Raw genomic sequence first — 14,471 nt, forward strand, 5'->3', positions numbered from 1 at the left:
CAGTTTGAGTCTGTCACGGTCGTGCATATTTAATTGATATAAATGTTATCGTGTCCACAAAATAATTGACAGTGCGGCAGTGCAAACTGAGATTGTGCCCAATTCCACAATACTCGGAAACACCAACTCGTCTAAATTATGTCAGGGCACATGAGATCCTTCGAAAGACAGCGAAAAGAGTTTGGATTCAGAGCAACTGCAGTCAAGGCTGGAAGATTTCTTGTCACCAGCGTGTTTACTCAGGAAATGAGAGGGTTTCTATCCACAAGCATCAGACTGGAGAAATATGACTGTGCTTTATTTGATCTTTTTTCCTTTTTTCCCCTCACAGTCTTACTTACTACTTCCTTTCTTAACACATTTATTTTATAATATTGCACAGTTTTTAGTTCTGGCATTTTTGAATTAAAAGGCCAATAAGTGTATCTTTGAAAAAATAAAAGAGCTCATGAGAGTGCTTCAATTATTCAGGGGCTTCGGGGCACGGAGCGTGGCAGGCTCTGGTGGAGCAGCGTTAAAGCTGAAGGACTTTGTGCTTGCAATCGGAGAAGAAGAGGCTATTTGTCTGTGTAGTGTGCAGAGCTCTTATCAGGGATTTGTTTTCGGCACAACTTAATTTGCATAAATTTCTTGGAGAGTAAGATGAAAACTCGGCTCTCTTGGCTCGAGCAGGAGGAACAGATTGTCCTCACAAAGCACATTCCACCAATCAGCTCACAGTTTTGTTCTTGTATGTCGAACTTGGGGGTGAGCTTTCCATCACAACACGCTGACCATCAACATGTCTGTAAGAGTATTTTCATCTATATACCTTAAATATCCAAGTGTTTTGGATGATGAGATGACAGTACTGTACTGAGTCTTACTTTCACAGCTTTGGCCATCATTTCTATCAGTCGTGGCAACAACACATTCAGCAAGTTGCGCTTTGTTGTGTACTTACATTATCTTGAATATTTCTAGACCTTTCTGTAGAAATTCCTGGTTTTATTCAAGCTCCTGTCTCTGTCACTTCCAGGGGAGAATCAGAGACTGAGGGAGGACTAAACATGATGCGAATCAGACTTTTAAAACGTTAACTCATCTGTGACCGTTTTCTGGCTGAGTCACATCAGATCGATTTTCATCAGTCATGGCCTTTGCTTAACGATGAAGATAGCTGCTCCCATGATGCCTGTGATACTGTGCATTTAAATCTAAAACGAGAAACATTCCCTGATTATTTCAAACATTTTGAGCTGTGATGGACACTTTGGCTGTTTCCTCTGTTGAATAAGTTTGACTTGTTTGAAGCCTTTGTTAAAACCTGCCGAGTCCAGCCGTTTTAGGAAATGACTGTAGTTCTTCAAAACTGTTTTGAAGATTTACATCTTTGGCAGAAATGGATGGACTTGTGGCTGAGGGCGGCAGACGGCTGAAGGACTGACGTATTGTTGGTTTTGGTTCCTTTCATGGGATTATTTGACGAGAAGAAAAATATAAAATGACACCTGTGTTGTTATTACTGATAGCAGTGGTGGCCAAACTAGACACCACTTGTACTTTAATGTAAAGGTTTTTCAAGACGAATCACGGATGGCTGCCACCTAACTATGTGGCCCTGTGGCTCGGTGGGCGACCCCGACCGCTGACCTCTACAGGGAAAAAGGGGTAACAGAGATAATTTCTCCACTGGGAATCTACTGAATATTCCATAAACAGAGACTTCCTGGACGTCCGTGTCCCGGGAGGGCTGCAGCAGGAAAGAAAACAAAAGCCACATGTAGATCCAATAAATTCTTTTTATCGATTTTCCAATAAAAAATACATTCATACAGAAACTATTTTACAAAACAATTTCAAATGAAAAAATCTTGTTATGCCATAAAACAAACAAAAATAGAGCGTCATATTTTATCTCCATGTTTATCCAATAAAGATTCTCTAGCTAAAGATAGGGTGTCTTCGCAGGTCTTTGAAAAGTCGAGAGAGAGAAATCACATGGCAAATAAAAAACTTAATACTTAACGGGCACCAGAATGCAAAATCATGACAATTCAAGTGTCCAGAACAATTCACATCTGAAAAGTAATTTTTTTTTGTGTTTTTTTGTTGGTGTTTTTCTTTTAATTTTTTCTTGAAAGATGATAGGCCACAGGTGTATACGCAGTTGATGCCTTTTTAAACGTACGTTTTGCTCTTCCTTTCTCCATTCAAAACAAAAGACAAACATGTTACAGAAGCAAATGAAGGAGAACGGAGTGTTTATATTTTACAATAATTCTTCAGCCTCTTGTCTTCATTGGTTCATCTTCAGAAGCGACACACTGCACTTGTTTTTGGTCCCATACCCTTTCAAAATAGAAGCTTCCTTACAAAATTCTCTTAATTTACAATGTACATATCTTTGCATTTCTGATCTTCCTCAGTGTATGGACTTTCTGTAATGGTGACCAGGTTCAGCTGTACAGTTGAGTTACAACAAGGCCGTCTGAAGGGGCTGACTGCTCAGTGACGGACACGAACGAGGTTTATGACCACTTACATCAGCCATAACCCACAAAGCAGACAAGTTCTATTTCAACACTTTCAGATTCAGATCTTAATTTTCAACTAAATATATTAACCTGTAAAACACTGTGGCTCCCATCAATAGGGAAAATGGCGATTGAGTTTTTTAACAAACTGAAACTGAAGGGATTTCAAAAGACTTGACAGATCAGAGAATTTTATCAACCCACAGAGGAGTGCGTTGAAGTCATATACAGTAACTGAAGATAAAACATGCATATAGGGAAGCTGATACAGACATACATCTGGGCCTGGTCTCATGTCAGTTCACCTGCAGACGCAGACAGAAACCTCTAGACCTGCAGCCCAGCTGAGCCAAACTGGTTAGACCGGTTTTAGTACCGTTTAGTCAGATCATGTGTTGTTTAAACCAGAACTGAGTAAAGATACTGGCTAACCCTGAGGGCGAGACTCACCAAAACAAACAACATCAAAACAGACTCATGATTGAGAGTGTCGTCATTATTCTGAAAGGACGCATCCTTTTCTTTAAAGGATGTGAGTGTTTGACACATCAGCTGATCCAAATGGCTCGTACAGCGACGTTTTGTTTGCAGTAAATCCAAATTTGTCAAAACCTTAGTGGCTGAGCACGCCACATTTCATGAGAACATATTTCCAAGACTTTGTACCTTCAAGTTACAGTCCATCTGAAGTGCAGCCACACCACCTTATACTACATAGTAGTAAACCTTTACAAAACTGAATTGCTTTTCCAAGTGCTCCACAATTCTGTCATTTAGGGGAATGCGATTTAGGTTTTGATAAAGTTATGATAAATCGAACAAATAATGCACAGAGATGAAAAAATGGCGGTCATTATGATGCTGATATATATAGTTTTTTTTCATTATTATTATTATTATTATTGTTGTTCAGGAGTTTAGAGGAGTCTGTCGCGAGACAAAAGAGCAAAGGTGCAACTGTATGGATCAGAGCCATTATAAAGCAATTCAATAACGCACTAGTGCATTTGCAACCCCCGTTTGGTGTGTGTATGTGTGTGTGAAAGAGCGAGAGAGAGAGAGAGAGAGAGAGAGAGAGAGAGATCTATTTAACAGGACAAGGCCACTTACATAAGGCATCAGTAAGGTCAACAGTGCATTTACAGATAGAACAAAAGAGAAGAGCAAAAGTGAAGAGAAAGGAACAAAAATCCCATGATCAAGACAGTTGCCAAGCAATAGTGGTATCCCCAACTTATCAAGAAAATAAAATAATAAAAAAAAGTAAAATGACTGCCTTATGTGTTTTGTACTATACTATGATATTGAGTAATATGAAGGTAGCTGCTCTCAAATGGAATTTTGTTGTCCTATAAGCAAACAGGTGAGCAACACATCCCCGGATCCCATGCAAGTTCTGTTATAATGGCAATAACTGTGTACAACCGTTGTTTTTTTTTTCTTTGTTTTTAGATACAGAGCTTACACAATGGACAACAAAATGAGCTTTATAGCGTGTATGTTTTGAGACAGGCTACATAATACATTGCACATTTAATAGCTGCACTAAACAAAACGACCTCCCACATTTGAACAGGGAGCTGCAGTTCCACCTCCGCGCAGAAAGGGGGCGCTCTCTGGCAGAATCAGCTCCAACTACAACCCCTTGCTCCCCCTCCACAGCCGACAGACTCAAACAGCACAGACAGAACCCTTGCATTCGCTCTCAGTGAGACCACAAAATACCCCCTCCCCAAAAAACCTCCCTCGCATAACCTCACCCCCCTCAGTCTCATTCACTCGCAGTTCCACAATGCAAGCTCCATCCGCTCCAGAAAGCCAGCACAGGCAACCAGTCGCAGGCACTCACAGTCCCCATGCGCACAGGCAAACACACTGTCATTGGAGGAACGGCACCCCCGCAGGAGTCCCATAATCCTCCAGGAAAAAAAGCATCGAACACCATACAGAAGAGTTTCTTCCCGGCCTCTCCAGCCCAGATCTTCTCCAGTTTTCTCAAACTTCTTCAAGTCTCTCCCTGCCCTCCCGCTCCTCTGTAAAAGCCTTTCAAGAGCAATCTCCACAGCGAGGTGTTGGAGGCACTAAGTATGGTGCAAATAATAGCCTGCGTTGCTTCATCTTTTTCCGCTGACTGGAACACGGCGGTGCCCCTGTTAACGCTCCCAGGACACACCGGCCTCGCTGATCCCCCACAGGTCAGGACAATCAACCAGAATCATCCAACAGAGCTCTCAACACAGAGGCCATCTTAGATGTGCCTCTTCATGTGCAGCGCCAGGTGGTCAGAACGGGAGAAACACCTGAGAGGGGAAAACGGGGAGAGGATTTAGCCGTTGGATTTATTAGCTCCAGAGATACGCTTTTACATTGTCAGAACCATTACTGTCTGTGGTCAATAAACCACACTTAATAAAGTCACTATCAGTTAAAGGGCCAGTGCGTAGGATTTGGGGGGCTCTACAAACTCAGTCCATTAATTATGTTTTCATTGGTGATTCTTAAATGAGCTATTTTCTAACATCCTACATAACTGAGGCAGTTCATTGACAGGTGAAACCAGATAAGCAACCTTTTTACCCTTTTTTGTTAGCAAAATCAAAATTACTATTGAATTACTGTTGTTTAGATTAAAAGTACTTTGCAGCCATATTGCGAGCCTGAACAAATACTGGAGTTTTGGGGCTGATGCCTTCAATAGGAAAAAAGAAAATTCTGCTATCGATATGTCAGGCAGTATTCATTTCAGCCAACTCAGAGATAAATCTTAAATTACTGAAATCTCTGACTCAGAGGCTGACTTTATCTGTTTGCTTACTTATCCACTTGTTGTTCGATATGGTATGAACACGATGAAGTTCAGGGAAATGGCTCATGCTTCGCCCTCATCCGGCTGACTGTCACAACCCATTTAGGTTTGTCTAATGCCCTCATCAGTCCTGATGAGACCCACATGGCTCTTTGAGGCGCTGCTCAGTCTCCCTCCCTGCGCTTCTGGTCACAAAACCTTCTGGCTTCAGCTCCTCAACGATCCCCATTTGACTGCTCGATCAACTCCCTTTTCATCCGGCGCGTCGACCTCGACCCCATCAGTCCACCCTTGACCCTCATTCATCTTTCCTCCTAACATGTCATTTGGGTAAACTAATTTGCATACATGAGCGGTGGGCTTTGTCAGTGAATGAGTGCTTGGGATCAAAAGGTAAAGGGACGGGGATTACAGCTTCATATGGATGTTTGGCAGTTAATATTGTGGATCTCTGGACAAGGAGGAATGAATTCAAACAATAATTCGCATCACTTTGTTTGGCAGACATCATTTTTTGCCACAAAAAAGCCCTTTCTTTGTTGGCTGCTTGTAATGTTGACAGTCTGACATTTTCTATTTTTGCACTTGCTGAAGGTCACCCAGGAGGTCATGTGTCAGCTATCATGAACATTTACTGGCTTTCCGGCGCTCTCACCTGTCGCAGTGACTGCATTTGAATGGCTTTGCTCCAGTGTGCTTCCTGAAGTGTCTGGTGAGCTCATCGCTTCGTGCAAAGCGCCACTCGCAGCCCTCCCATGAACACCTGTAGGGCTTCTCACCTGCAAATATATGACCAAGGAGTCAAAAGAATTCAGGAGGTGCATTCTTTGCCAAAAGGTGTTTAAAGATATCACACGGTGTCATTGTCGAAATTCTTTTGCAAATGCTCAGCGAGCCCGTTCGTCCTTAACAAACAGGTTTCTGACATTCAGCCGCATCTCGAAATATCTGACATTTTGACATTCAAATCCTCAAATATGTAGCCAATATTTACAGCTCTTACTTATCTAAGAGGTTTTACGGTGCTGATTTCAGAGATCCTGCACAAGCAGGCACTAAGCAGGTTGGCCTGACTGCTGTAAGTTGAAGAGAAAAACAACCTCGTGCCTTGTGGTCTTGAGAGCTGCGGTATGCAGCTTTGAGGAGCTGCTCGAGTAGACGGCTTATGTAATGGGGTGAGAGCTTCAGGAAAAAATAGACACTGTTCCTAATGGTCCTGAAGGCCATTAACCATGTGGCTAACATGGTCGGCGAGGGATGCTAGGAATGTGACTTCCTTTGCTAATGGGCAGCACAGCTTGGCAGAGGTCAAAGGTGACGAGGGAAACTGCTCACATTTGAACCCACGGACCAAACACTGAAAATGTCAGATTCCCATAATTTACTTTCTTTTTTTTTCACTGTGAATGCATGCGGGTGACTGTCTGGCTCTTTTCTCATGGTGAAATCTGAGAACTGTTGATTTGTTTTCAGGATCCACATCCTCTTGGTGCTTCTTGGCCACAAAGGAGCGTCCCCTCCCCTCCTGTCTCCCCTCCCGTCCCCCCTCCCCCTGCGTGAAGTCACGTTCCTCTGTGGGAATTGGGTCACAGTTGAGGGCATTCCTCCTGGCAAACTATTCAAAGTATGTGGGATTGTTTTCAGCAAGAAATCAACACACAAGTTTATTTTACGTGCACTTTTGAGAGGTTTTCACTCTTCAGATGAATTAAGTTTTACATTGCAAAAACATGACTTCACACCCTGTCAGAGCAGCATCTCGCCCTCCCCCCACTGGGTTTGCGCTCGTGACATTTGTGCGGCAGCGATAAAAACATCCTGCTGTTGAGTGTCTTTACCTGTGTGCGTACGCTGGTGTGCTTTGAGGTGTGAGCTCTTGGTGTACACCTTCCTGCAACCATTGAATTGACACCTGTGCACCCGCCTCCTGCCGTCGGGCGACGCCTCCCCGCTGGTCAGTCCCGACCTCTCCAGGGTCCTCTCCATGCCCCCAGTCCTTATTTTCCCAGGTGAGTGCAGCACAGTCTGTATCCCACTCCACACCTGGGTGACAGTGCCCTCCTTGCCCAGCTCAGGTGAAGACGGTGGCGTGCTGATGACGGCGGAGCCCAGGTCTTCGCCGCCGTCTCCCAGAATGTCAGTCAAAGACCCGGAGGAGAAGTCGAGGGTAGGGGAGAGCTCCTCAGAGCTGTCCGAGGCCTCACTGCTGGCGTCGGAGTTGAAGCCGCCGGCGTCTAGGTGCTGGCTGTCTTGATTGTCTTCCTCCTCCTTGATGTGGGGGATCTTTGGGTCCGGCTCATTTGACTTGTCCCCGTAGGCGAGCATCAGCTTGCTCCACAGGTCCTCCTGGTTCTCAAATTTGAGGTCTGTGGCTGACACGTAGGGCTCGCTCTGGAGGTACCTCTCCAGCTCGAGGCATGTCTGTGTGGAGGGAGGACAAGATAGCAGTGAATTCACGGCTGCACAGAGCCTCAGGCTTGTAACACAACACTTCCGTTCATCTGGAAAGTCCCTAAAAACACCTAAAAGAGTGATTTCTTTTCACTGCAAACACAAACTCTGCCGTTCTTCTACATACTGCGTTTATTCTTAGCAGCAACAGCAGCAGCAGCAGGAGGAGGAGGAGGAGGAGGAGGAAGGGGAGGAGGGGGAAGTGCTGTGACACTGTAACACCACTGGTCCTGCTTCCTTCCTGCTTGCAGAAACGAAGCGAGACACAATGTCCTATGCAGAGGATAGTCGAGTACGTTCTAAGGGTGCCCTCTGAGGCCATATCAGGCAAGATTACAAGCACCACAGTTCCTCCGGAGAGCATGCAGGAACAAGGTGCTCTCATCTGCCAACACTTCCATGGTGGTGTGTGTGTGCGATGCGAGTGCGTGAATGTGCGTGATGGGGTTAGTCATGAAATTTACATATGCTACAGAGCCCCCCATTGGGTTAGGGAAGTGCTTGTAGATCTTTTAAATCTATCAATTATTCAGCATAATGTGGATTTAATAATGCATTTGGAGGCATAGCTAGAAATAACATAGCACACCAGGGACCGAGAGGAGGGAGGTCTGGTTCACGGGGGTCCATAAAAAGCCTGGCATGAATACTGCAAGAGCCACTGTGGATTGTGGGCTTATATTCTTTGAAAAGGAAGTGAGAGAGCACTTCCTCCACCCACTGCAGGCAGCGAAGACAGGCCAGATATGAGGGCCGCCAACAGGCCTGCAATTTCCTAATGAAGCAGATTACAATTTACAGCCAAATTTTATTATAGCAAGACACCCGGCATTCAGGTCACGTGACAAGTCTGAAGGGTTGTTAACAAGTGAGAGAAACAGTAAAAATTCTCACAAAATTACATGTTTTTCAGACTTTTTCTGTTTTTTGTTCTAAGAATTTTAAGGGTTTCGTCCTGGCTTCTAATGATATTCAAATGAGACTGTGTGAAGGGGATATCCCTCATTTGGCTGTTTACAGAGCCACAGCTTCACATCAGAAAGTGTGCACTCTCACACACACACTCACAACAATCTAACAGAAACTGATTAAAAATGTCCACAAAGTGAGGTGAGCTGTCAATAAATCACACTTTGACTCAGACAGAAGGACAGGAGGGATTTTCTGATGCCTGAAGCAGGGAAAAGGTGACTACAGCTGATCGCGAACACGCTCTGTGTCAAAGAATAGGAGAACACTGTAGTCATTTGGTAATGAGGGAGAAAGCAGTCAAGACAAACGCTTCTTGTCAGCAGTGCTGGATTAATCCCAGGCGAGCTTTAAATGCCTGGGAGGGCGACTTGGCCCGAAGCCCGAACAGATCTGATAGACAGGAGAGACAGAAGAAGAGCGAAGCGTGTTGCCAATTCATTTCATTTCCTAACCCGAACAAGAAGAGACTTTCGCCCTCCCCTCGTTTGCAGTATAAAACTGCTCTGTTCTGTCATCCAGCGGCCGCTTTGTCGAGCCAAATTGGACCAGAAATCAGTCTGTCTCTCCTTCTCTGTCAGTCTGTCACTCTCTCTCTCGTGTGTGTGTGTACGTGCGTGCGTGTGTGTGCGTGCGTGTGTGTGACAGAGAGCAAGAGCGAGCGAGAGACAGGGAGGGAGGGCGGGGGGGAGAGTGGAAAGAGGGGAGAGGAGGAGCAGATACGCGCAATAACGCACGGCTCGCCATTCAGTCGCTAAATCTGCAGCGCAGCGTGTTTTTATTTTATCACAAGCTGATGCGCAGCTACAGCACGCACGCACGAGCCGGAAACATCCGCAACAACACATCCAACAGCACACCTGCCGGGTAAAACCCGCTCTGAGCGTGTTTAAACACGACAATCACTGTAAAGGTCTGCGAAAAGTCACTATTTCATACCGCAGAGACGGGATGTCAGCACATGGAAATATTATCGGGATAATGAAGAGATGTGCCATTCAGGGAACTTGCATCACTTCCCTTAGAAACGCACGCAAGTGGACCTCTGATTCAAAACGCGGAGAAACAACTTTGACATTTGCACGTCCGCACGCAGCTGTCACACGGAGGCAAGTTTGCCGAAATTACACGCGTGCCTCGCACTTCCACACTGCGACCAATCGCACCTGAGCACGGGACGACCTGTCAGACGTGTGCGTTCTCGCGGAGGGCATAACTCGTTACCTGCTGCCAGTACTCCTCCAGAGACGGTAAAGCTGAAAAGTATCCGGTGTCGTGCACGATCTGGAGCTCCTGGAAGATGCTACACATGGGGATGACATCCATTTCACTCCTGAGATGCAGCCACGAGCTGAAGCGAATAGAGAGAACGAAGCCTGTGGTGTTCGGAGACACGTCTTGTCAGTATTTGCATGTATGGTGGTCTGGAGTGGTGCGCTTTCCAGTGGAGGCTTTGAGCGTGTGAGAGCGCACAACACCGAACTCTCCAAAAGTCCGTCAGCGCACTGTAAACTTCCCCCCTGATTCAAAATTACAGACAAACCCACCCCCATGTGATTACATGACGTTTCGGCGCGTCTGCCAATGGGCTGGCAGGAGCGCACCACCCGCCTACCAGACCACCCCTGGCCAATGCTGAGCCGGAGCCGACTCATCCTGTCTGTTGTGGTTGGCGCGCGGTCCGAAGCGTCTCGGGCTCCCATTGGGCTAAATCTGCGCTATTTTTAGAACACTATATAAGCCGGACTCCTCTCTTACCGAAACGAGGAAGTCGAGTTTCGTACTGATTCAAATGTGCGCTGCAGCTTGTGCGGAGCGGAGTGTGAAGCTGCGCTCCAGTGTGTGAATAGACACATTTCACTGTTGTCATTTCATCACACATGCCGCACCACGGGTGGCTCCTCTCTCGGCTCCCCTTCAGGCTCGAGTGCTAAGAGGAAACGCTCTAAAGAGAGACTGGCGCTGGTTCAGTGTGTTTCCGGGATGTAAAGTGCAGAGCAGGCCGATGACGCTCGGAGGTGCCCGCGCACTCAGGGGGACCGTCAGAGACCTGATCGGTTTCTGTAGCCTATGAAACAAATCACATTCTTCTGTGCACGGCTGTCCAGAGATCCACGAGAGGTGTTATGAGTCTCCCTGCGGCAGCGCAGACAGTTTAATAAGCTATTAAGTTATAATAGAGTTGCCATAGAGATGATTATTCCCCAAAAGCTGCGCAGCTCATTGTAGTGGCAGCAGCTTGAGGCTTTCACGAGGGGCAGGCTCGCTTCTGCGCGCGAGGACGTGCGTTTTAGCCTCCGTCACCTGTGGCTCTCTTTCCACGAAAGACAGCTCACCTCTCACGCAGCGAAGCGTGTTCACCGCTCTCGATTGTGATCACGAAACCGCATCGCTGGTTTGTCGATTTCCTCCACAAGCGGGAAAGAAGAAGTACAAATAAAAGCGCGGGCCACACACGGCGCCTGGTGAGAGTTACTAACACAACATCCCAATACAGGCCACCTCGCACGGCTCTGCAGTGACATGTGGCACTGGGCCAGATATTTCTCACGTAGATGATCGGTGCTCCGCGGTGATCACTTTCCTTCTCCAGCAGATCAAAGATGCATGAATATTAATCAGAGGTAATAGGCCTGCGTTGATATACGTAGAGATTTATGTCCTGGATATGCGCTCTGCTTCAGGCTTGATTATGTTGTTAGCATAAAAACTTCATTTGTAAAATGTCACACTTGTTCATTATTGCATGGCTTTAAAACACGGTGATCAGGTCTGTAATGAGGGGCTAAACTGTCTACTTCCCTTCAGCAAAAATGATAAACCATACTTTAATTAGCTTGGATTTCTGCTCTCTTTGCTCAGTTGTCAGTCTCCTCAGTGGAGAATGTCTTATTTAATCATGCTGCCATCAGTCAAAACACTATGACTAAGCTCACTAATGCCAAGCATACAGTACGTGTGAGTAAAACTGCACATCCAGTTGCATAAGATGTGGGATAAAGTTGAATCTGAGAGGAACAACGGCGGCATTGACGAGTTAAAGGCAGGCGATGTGACAAACAACATATTTGGAACAGAGCAGCATTGTTTGACCCATCGGCGCGGTCGAGCGCCTCCACAACGGAGTCTCTTTTGTTGAGCTCTCAGCTGTGGGCACATTTGCAGCGCTCAGCAGCATCACATTTTGTCATGAGTCCATGGGGTTCAGGGACAGAGAACACATGGACAGGTCTCTGTTGTAACGCAGATGATAAATAATGGAAGGGAAGAGTCATGCTTCCCCAAAGCATTGATGATTCATTGTTGACCTTAAAAGCAGCGCGAAGGGACAATAGAGTATTTACAGCAACGCACACAGCAGTTACCTTCAGTATTAGATGCTCCTTTTTATAGGCAGCATGCAATTAGAGCAACGCAACTTGTTTTGGGGGATTAACATGAGTAACAATCTAACTGTTTGGTGATGAGGATGATATAAAGCACCAATTTTTCTTGACAGCGTGACTTCAAAATTAAAAATATGTGACCAAATTGTTATTTCTTTATTTTATATTTAATGCCTGAAACAACCATGTGAGCTGGTAACATTTAACACTCCATTTGTTCTTACTATAGTGTTTTGTGTGTGTGTGTGTGTGTGTGTGTGTGTTCATGTGTGTGAGTTTGTGATTTGAAACTCATGTCAGTGTGTTTCTGCACCACTATCACCTCAAGAATGCAGCAACACTCCCCAGCTAATATTTCTAAAGAGACACTTTTGTTCTGTCATCACTTTGTGCTCCACTGTGAAACTCTGCATTTAGCATCTCTGAACCAGTCAGCCAATCAAATTCCTGCACATTTCTCGTTCGTGGTTTGCAGAAGTCGCCCTGACTCCGATGCAAAGATAGCATGAGTCATACGACTGTATATAATCAGTGCCGTTGCCACGACGCGGTGACTGATGCTGGTGGCAATGCACGTGGGAAGCTGGGCTATGACAGGACGAATCCATGGCAACAAAATAATGAGCATAAACAGCATGCAGATGAGTAGCGCCGCTCCACGCCGGTCAGGCCGTGTTTATGTGTGTGTTTGTATGTGTCTCATGCTCTGCTCTGTGCTCTGCATGTGTGACGGCTTTGTCTGCTCACAGTATGTTCTTTTGATGTACTGAATGGCACACGAAGCAAAAAGGTACATAGGTTATCGTATAACTTTATTCATTAAAGTAAACAATCTCAACTTCAAAACAGCATCCAAAAAAATGTATTTGGTACGATGAACTGTGGTGTGTGTGTGTAGACAGAATCACACTTTTACATGAGGCTGCAAGTCAGTCCTTTTTGTAAAAGTGTAACCGCAGAAAATGTCAGGGATCAAGCAGAGAAAACGAGCCGGTGCTGTTTCTCATCCAGCACACACACAGTTTAAAATCCTGCATTTGGAAACCATGCCAGAAAATGCTCACTCACTTTTAATTAGCTGTCCTAAAATTCTTTGCATAGCAGATAAAGGCCAGTTCTTAATTTGCAAACAGTGTCTGGTGCCTGATTCGAAATCCACGGCCCGCAATTAGGCTAAAAAGTGTTGTTGTTGCCATTTGGGAAGAACAGTCACATAGCATAATAAACAAATCACAAATGATTTAGAAGCCGCGCGTGTTGTTGCGTCTGCATTTTAGATTGATGGTTCCCGCGGATTTATGCCATTTGGTGGGATCACTATTTGGATGCATGTGAGAGTGGATTTTGCTAACATATTCAGTGTGTCGCACCCCGACTGCCTGTCGCTTAAAACTAATCAGAATGCAAAGATATTCAGAGTGAAGAAAAGTACAGTATGTAAAAGTGTAGAGCAGCCCTCTGTGGAGTGACTGTGCAGCAAAAACAAGCAGAGTTAATGTAATTGGTTCATTACATCACATGTCTCAGTGATCTTGGGTTTTGATGTGCTGCAGATGAATCAGAATCACAAGACCTCCGTCGTTAAAGAGAATGGATTCCTGTCCAACAGCTGCTGTGTTCAGAGGAGCAAACATATGACGGGAATGCTGCTTTATATCCCGAGGAAACAGACATGTTCTTCCTTTCTTCAGCGCCTGCCCTCAAAGTGCTTTTGAACAAGATTTTCAATTCCCAGCAGTCCACAAATGAGGCAGTTATATTGAATGACCTGAGTGAATGTGAAGCTCAGAGCTGAGCGTGAGTAAGCACACTCAGTCTGCTTTCTCTGGATGAGTAATAAGCAACGTAAGTAATCAGTAATCAGCAAAGATCCCTAAGTGATGTTTACATGGCTGCCTGAAAATAAAAGCCTCGGTACCCGCGACTAAAGCAACACTCAAAACACAGGCAGACAAAACCGTCAGCAAGAGCAAGTTACCACATTCATTTTTTAGTGCTTTGGTTAAGAGATAAGTTGTTTGTACTCGTGTGTTAAAGATTTATGCCATGTATCAACGGAGCGGACGTCCCCGTGCTGTACGCTGCATCATAGCTGTTTACCTCCCCAGCATGTGACCACATGTGGAGGCCATGCCATCACCAGTGATACCACATGGGCAGCTTAGTCCGATTTGACAACCAAGTAGCCCAATCATCCGAGCCACAAACCTGCCCAATGGTCATCAAAACAGTCTGATTTTTCTGTGGTAGTCTTGTTTTTCATCCATCTGACAGCTGTTGCTAAAGACATACATTTCATTTGGTTTTGTCTGTCAGCTATGCGTCCATCTGTCAGTCTCAGTT

At 45.4% G+C, this 14,471-nt stretch overlaps 1 protein-coding gene across 1 annotated transcript; it reads right to left on the bottom strand.

The window, feature by feature from the left end:
- Positions 1-1,763: 1,763 nt before the first annotated feature.
- On the bottom strand, positions 1,764-10,274 carry LOC124069554 (Krueppel-like factor 6). Its single transcript, XM_046408795.1, has 4 exons — positions 9,967-10,274; positions 7,161-7,743; positions 5,978-6,101; positions 1,764-4,816 (listed from the first exon to the last, which is right to left on the bottom strand). The coding sequence occupies exons 1-4, from the start codon at positions 10,066-10,068 to the stop codon at positions 4,765-4,767; spliced, it is 861 nt and encodes a 286-aa protein (XP_046264751.1). The 5' UTR covers positions 10,069-10,274; the 3' UTR covers positions 1,764-4,764.
- Between the last annotated feature and the right edge of the window lie 4,197 nt (positions 10,275-14,471).

The sequence above is a fragment of the Scatophagus argus genome, chromosome 13 (genome assembly GCF_020382885.2).
Source record: "Scatophagus argus isolate fScaArg1 chromosome 13, fScaArg1.pri, whole genome shotgun sequence".
Taxonomy (NCBI): domain Eukaryota; kingdom Metazoa; phylum Chordata; class Actinopteri; family Scatophagidae; genus Scatophagus; species Scatophagus argus.

What these genes read in the sequence shown, in the direction of transcription:
- LOC124069554 (XM_046408795.1), bottom strand. Translation starts at nt 10,068, where the DNA reads ATGGATGTCATCCCCATGTGTAGCATCTTCCAGGAGCTCCAGATCGTG. An exon ending in TGGAGGAGTACTGGCAGCAG is followed by an intron (nt 7,744 to 9,966) that starts GTAACGAGTTAT and finishes CCCTCCACACAG; the next exon opens with ACATGCCTCGAGCTGGAGAG. An exon ending in AAATGCAGTCACTGCGACAG is followed by an intron (nt 4,817 to 5,977) that starts GTGAGAGCGCCG and finishes TTCCCCTCTCAG; the next exon opens with GTGTTTCTCCCGTTCTGACC.